This window comes from Pediculus humanus, genomic scaffold, assembly GCF_000006295.1.
Source record: "Pediculus humanus corporis 1103172107612 genomic scaffold, whole genome shotgun sequence".
Classification (NCBI taxonomy): Eukaryota; Metazoa; Arthropoda; class Insecta; order Psocodea; family Pediculidae; genus Pediculus; species Pediculus humanus.
Window position 1 is genome coordinate 8,282 of NW_002987226.1, and position 5,986 is coordinate 14,267.

The 5,986-nt window shown below is 24.4% G+C and overlaps 3 protein-coding genes across 3 annotated transcripts in view; 1 reads left to right on the top strand and 2 right to left on the bottom strand.

The window, feature by feature from the left end:
- Positions 1 to 87, top strand: part of Phum_PHUM239900 (uncharacterized protein) — a gene marked incomplete at both ends in the record, with an annotated part of 1,286 nt that extends 1,199 nt beyond the window's left edge. The window contains one exon of the mRNA XM_002426129.1: positions 15 to 87. Within this exon, the coding sequence (XP_002426174.1) occupies positions 15 to 87 (73 nt within the window). The remainder of the gene's footprint in view (positions 1 to 14) is intronic.
- Positions 88 to 803: 716 nt separating this feature from the next.
- On the bottom strand, positions 804 to 2,400 carry Phum_PHUM240010 (serine incorporator, putative; the record flags this gene model as incomplete). The annotated part of the gene is made up of 3 exons (XM_002426130.1): positions 804 to 1,925; positions 2,023 to 2,189; positions 2,370 to 2,400. The coding sequence occupies 3 exons, from the start codon at positions 2,398 to 2,400 to the stop codon at positions 804 to 806; spliced, it is 1,320 nt and encodes a 439-aa protein (XP_002426175.1).
- A 600-nt stretch (positions 2,401 to 3,000) lies between these two features.
- Positions 3,001 to 5,045, bottom strand: Phum_PHUM240020 (fatty acid-binding protein, putative; the record flags this gene model as incomplete). Its single annotated transcript, XM_002426131.1, has 3 exons — positions 3,001 to 3,213; positions 3,320 to 3,432; positions 4,973 to 5,045. 3 exons carry the CDS (start codon positions 5,043 to 5,045, stop codon positions 3,001 to 3,003), a joined length of 399 nt encoding a protein of 132 aa, XP_002426176.1.
- Between the last annotated feature and the right edge of the window lie 941 nt (positions 5,046 to 5,986).

Sequence of the window (5,986 nt, forward strand, 5' to 3'; positions counted from 1 at the left end):
TGTAAATTGACAAGTGAATCATGTTCTTATACTATTTTTTTATTTAATTCTCTCAAAGTGTATAATAATATTCACATAGTTATATAAATTTAATTAATCACTAACAACTAATGACATTACATGTGCAATTAGGGTCAAGTATAATTTAAATTGAAAATATAATCCAGGGATCATAAAATCGTATTATGGATCAGGTAATTATAAATAATTTAAATATTATACTTTTAAAAATTTTTTTTTTATTGTGTAATAAAAATTTTAAAAAATTAATTTATTAACAATACATATTCTTAAAATTTGAAAAAAAAAAAAAAAAAAAAAAAAAGAAAAGCCAATTAAAAATTAATGGTGTGGGTTTTATTTTGTTCGGAAAATAATTATTACAAATGAAAAGTTAACTTAAAGTATTTTTCTGTTGTTTCCATTTGATCATAGTAAAAAATGAAATAAGACATTTTTTTTTTAAAAAAAAAAAATTTTTTAAAATATAAATACGTATAACACATCTTTAAAAAAAAAAAAAATATGTATATACTACATAAATAAGTATGGTTCTACATAATTAGTAAGCATTTGTGATAATTAAACAAAATTAATGGAGGCAAGTTTTCTACTAATTGCAACATTTCAGCTTTTTTTTTTGGTAACACCAATATTCGAAACAATTAGATTGACTCGAGCGATTATTAAAATTTACTTGACATTTAAAGCTCGGCTTTCATCAAAGCAATTTTGTAATTTTCAAATATTTTTTTTTAAATGAAATGAATCATATTTTATTCTGCATTAACAAATTGTGAAACCTAAACTGGAGTAAAATCCCTATTTTGAAGTAACATAGGAGCAATCATTGACCAAATATACAAAAGAATGCACAACCAACTGGATACTATTTTCACCCACATGGAGGCTGAATTAGCGTTAAGTGTTTTTAATGTCGAATTAGGTCTGTACCAATTTGTAAGGGTCATCATTATGTACAAACTGGCTAATGCAAATACAAAATGGAAAAATGACCAGTTGTAAGTTATTTCTTCTTTTTCATCATCTTTTTCTTTACTGTCATTATCTGAAACCACTACATTTTCAGTATCCGAAGACACAGCCATTTTGTTAGAGCTTGATCCAGAGCGAAGAGATGAATAAATTACAATCAAAATCCACAAAATTAATCCCACAATGCTTTCTTTGTCAAAAACATCAGTTCCATTATTTTGAGAGATAAATGGTAAAAGACCAGGATTACAATTTTTTACAGGCGAATTAGAAATACCTGACCATGTTAGGTAAATAACATAGGCACTGACAATTGAACTTTGTAACAAACCAGATTTAGGTTGGTATTCTTGGACTTTAGGTAGTGTACTTACAATACTTGAAAAGAAACAAAGGAGTAAATTAAAGGAAATGAAAAATTTATTAAGCATACAATCATCTGATTTGGTAAAGTAAATAAAGAGGAGTACAACTCCTATAATAGAAATGGTAAATAATAAAAAGGTAACTGTCAGTAAAGCAATATACCAAAATTTGGATTCTGTTTCTTCGTATTTGCCTACCCAACGCTCAGCCCAACTGTGAGCAAAATCAACAATTAAAATCAGCTGAATTAAAATAAATAAAAAGCCACCAATCATACCGAATACCATCCAAACAGATGCAAACTCTCCCTCTGGAATAAAAAATGCACCAACGCAAATTCCTATTAAAACTAAATATTTCATTCCCCAAAATCCATTTTGAATAGCTGCTCTTGGATCTTTAGACGATTTTACCCCTATCATAATGATACACATAAGAGTAAAAAAACAGGTTAGGGCAAAACACAAACGATAGACAGCAGGGTAACCAACAGCATTATCACATTCCCAAGATAAAGACGACGGTACTATTTTATTTGAATTAGATTCTTGACAAAAAGGAACCTAGAAAAATAATTCATTTAAATCCATATTATTATAAAAATTTATATGACTAATTACATAAGGTCATAATCTTATAAGTATTTAAAATATTTTTTACCTTTTTCAGGCCATCCTGCAGACCTGGTGCCAGCATTATAGCAGCTGTTATAGCTCCAAGTAATAGCATAATACCGTACATGATTCTAGTTGCAACAGAATTGCCACAACTTGGACAACATTTGCAAAGGGAACATGCTATACTAGATGAACAGCATATTAATTGGGCTGTAAAAGGTAAGGAAAAATATCAACATTGATTATTTTATAATTATTTCTTCATGACATACAGGTACAAAAACAAAAAAAAAAACCTTTAAAAGGTTAAATGAAATAAAGTGTGAGATTTGACAAATACCAAAACAATGGCTGACAATTAAGATAAACAATTTTTTGTCGAATATTTACCTAAAGAAAATACACCCAATGCGGCTCCCATTTTAGATTACTAAAAAACTTAAATTTTTTCCCTTTAAAAAAAAAATATAAAAAAAAAAAATACACACAAACAGTTTTTATTTGATTGTACAAAAATATACGATCGATAAATTTTTTCACGTCAAAAATATCAGTAGTACAAAACTAATATTACGAAGTTCAAAAACCTTAATTTTTTAGAAACAATTTTTTTAATTGGCTCTAAAGTTTCAAAACATTCCGCTGTTACAAAATTAAAAAACATGTACTTCAGTGTTAAACTCTGCTCAGTCGTTGTAAGTTCATTTTTCCGTAGTGGTTTATGGCAAATTAATTTAACAAAACATTTTATTTAAACAATATATATTATTCGACTGGAATTATTAACGTAATCGATTTTTTTTTTTACCCATTTCTTTCTTACAACATATATTATTAAATTAATTAATTAAAAAAAAAGTGTTTGATTAGGAAAAAATAAAAAAAAAAAATGAGACAAATAATACTAATTCAGTCTTTAAATATATTCATATATATTATATTTTTTATAGCCTGAGATATCAGTGATGTATTATATAAAAAACCGTTTCTTTTATTATTATTATTATTATTATTATTCGACTTAATTGCCTACTCTTTCGTAAACTCTTGTGGAAACAACATCTCCAGCTGTAAGAACCGTCGTCATAGTATTTTTTGAAAATTCTCTTTCGATTATAGAAATAACTTTTCCAACGCTGTCTTTTTGCGTTTGAATCATTTTATTTCCATCAAATTTTACAATGGATTTGACTTTTCTTCCATCCAATGTTTCTTCTTCGAATTCCTCGTTAGGCTAAATAAAAATTTTTTTTTTTTTTTAAATCATTTAGGAAAAATTATTATTAAATTTTTTTAAAAATTGTCTTCTTAATTTAGTTATATTTTACCCTAAACGTTACAACTTGATTTTTAAACGTTGTACTCGTGGTCAAAGTATAGGTTCCATCTTTTAAACTTAATGATACAACGGGTGTCATTGCAGTTCCCATTTTTCTAGTGACCAACCCAACACCTGTCAAACAAAAATTTATAAATAAATAAATATGTACTTATTAATAATATTTCTTATTTAACAATATTTATCTCATACAAATACTCTCCTCCGAAAGCAAACAACCCAAGTTTGAAAATAATAATAATAATAATAATAATAAATTAAGTCCACTGGACTTTGAACGTTGATATTTAAAATTTTTTTTTTTTTTGTAATATCAACCGCTTCCATATTTATATTTAAAAAAAAAAATTATTTTTTTGTCAAAGGAAAATCATGATCAACAATGAATGCAATTTTATTTAAAAAAAAAAATTAATTAAAATCAAAGGTTAGGATAAAAATAAATTAAATTTTTCTCTCTCTCTCTCTCTCACTCTCTCTCTCTTCTATTATTATTATCACCTTCTTCTTCTTCTTCTTCTTTGACAATCAATTTTAAATTATTATTATTATTATTATTATTATTATTATTATTATTATTATTATTATTATTATTATTAAATTCAAAGTGACTTTTATTGATTGGATCATACAATAATGACAATAAAAAAAAAAAAAATTTGATTAGAGTAAACGTTGAAAAGTTATGAGTGAATGCATATATGTAAATTACAAGTAGTGGTGGTAATAGTAGTGATAATAATAATAATAGTAATAATAATAATGGAATTTAATTATTTTTTATAATTTTTACATTCGTCGTTTCACTTAATTTGAATAATTACAAAATTTAGCAAACACGTTAAAATTTTTCGTCTAAACCAAATCAATCGAGTTAGAATTGATTATCATTATTATCGATTATCTATGCATTTGATATTTAATTGCTTGTAGATAAGTAAAGATGCTTTTTTTTCATTATATTTACCGAATAATTTGTTTTTAAATTTCTATAAGAGCCATTATGATAATAATAATAATGTTCCGTTAAAAATAATGTAAGATTAATTCGTGTGTACGGGAAAATAAGAGAATAAAATTAAAGTTTTTTTTTTTTTTTTTATCACGCGATTAAAGGATCTATTGATAAAGACTTTCCTTTACAAAAAAAAAAAAATTTAAATAATCGTTAACGTTAATAATGCTCTTATTGTTTAGCTCTTTATTTAAAAAAAAAAAAAAAAATTAATACATTTAGGTGAATGGAATAAAATTACCATTAGTTCACTATTTAGATCGATTTTAATTTTTTTTTTTTTAAAAATTCCATAGAGTAATTAAATTTTTTCGGTCGCGGAGGGAAATATCAATCACCAACCACCTCGCGACGGTTACCCTTTCTACGCGCACACGCTCACGCGCATACTCGATTCAAACTCGAATATATTATTATTATTATTATTATTATTTTAAATAAATTAAAAAAAAATTAAAAATGCGACAAATTTAATTGTAATTAAATTTGAATTACGTAGGAGGGAAAAAAAAAAATTGACCGGTATTAATGAAAAAACGGTTAACAAAAAAATGCAACGCTTCGCTTCGATAATTTTCCATTTGAGTTTTTTTCCCTCCCCATTATTAGAAAAGCAATACTAATAATTTTAATACTCACCTAAAGCTTTCATGTATTCATCGAAATTTTCAGATTTGCTAAGTTTATATTGAATATTTAAAAATTGTTCCATTTTATATTTGTATAATGTTTTCTTTAAAATAATATATATTTGTAATAAAAAAAAGTAATGTGGAGTCCCTTCTCGGTTCGAGTTTTCTTACCAACTGACTTGACAAAGCTTAACTTGTTTCAGTGTCAGAACATTCATTTCCACTAAAGAGAGAGAGAGAGAGAGAGAAAGAGAGAAAGAGAGAAAGAAAAAAAATTATTCGTGCTTACATGCATTGAACCTGTTAATGTTTTTTTATTGCATAGTTTATTATTATTATTATTATTTGATTACATTATAGTACGTTTATATATATATATGAAAAATTTCATTGTAGTAATTATTATTATTATTATTAAATAAATATTTATTTATAAACAAATAAATAAAAAAAATGCAACAATTACCTGTGTAAATATAATAAATTAATTAAAACATTTTCTTTCTTTTTTTTTTTGTTTAACATTAACTTCTTTATGCATTAATTTTTTATTTTTGTAAGTTTTTGATGATAATAATAATAATAATAAATAATAAAAAAAATTTATAAATAAGTAATTAAAAAATACGAAGGCTTCTCTAAATTAAACATTGTAAAGATCATTCTGGAATTGAAATTTTCATTTTCGTTTTTTTTTTAAATGGCGGAACGATTTGTAAATTTTGTTTTTGTTTTTTTATTTCTCTAATTAAACATATTATTTTTTCATGTGGCGTATGTAGGTTTACAAAAAAAATTATTTAAATAAGGGAATCGAAACAAAAAAAACAGAAAAAAAAAGACAGTAATTGATTGTTAAAACAACCTTCAAAGAGTTTTTTTTTTTTTTTTTTTTGTTTGTAATATATTGTTAAAAAAATATTAGTAAGATTTAATGAATAACGTCATTGTTTTTAGTTTTTTTTTTTTTTTTTTTGTTATGGTAAATACATAGTAATTTTATTTCTAGAATTACCAGGTA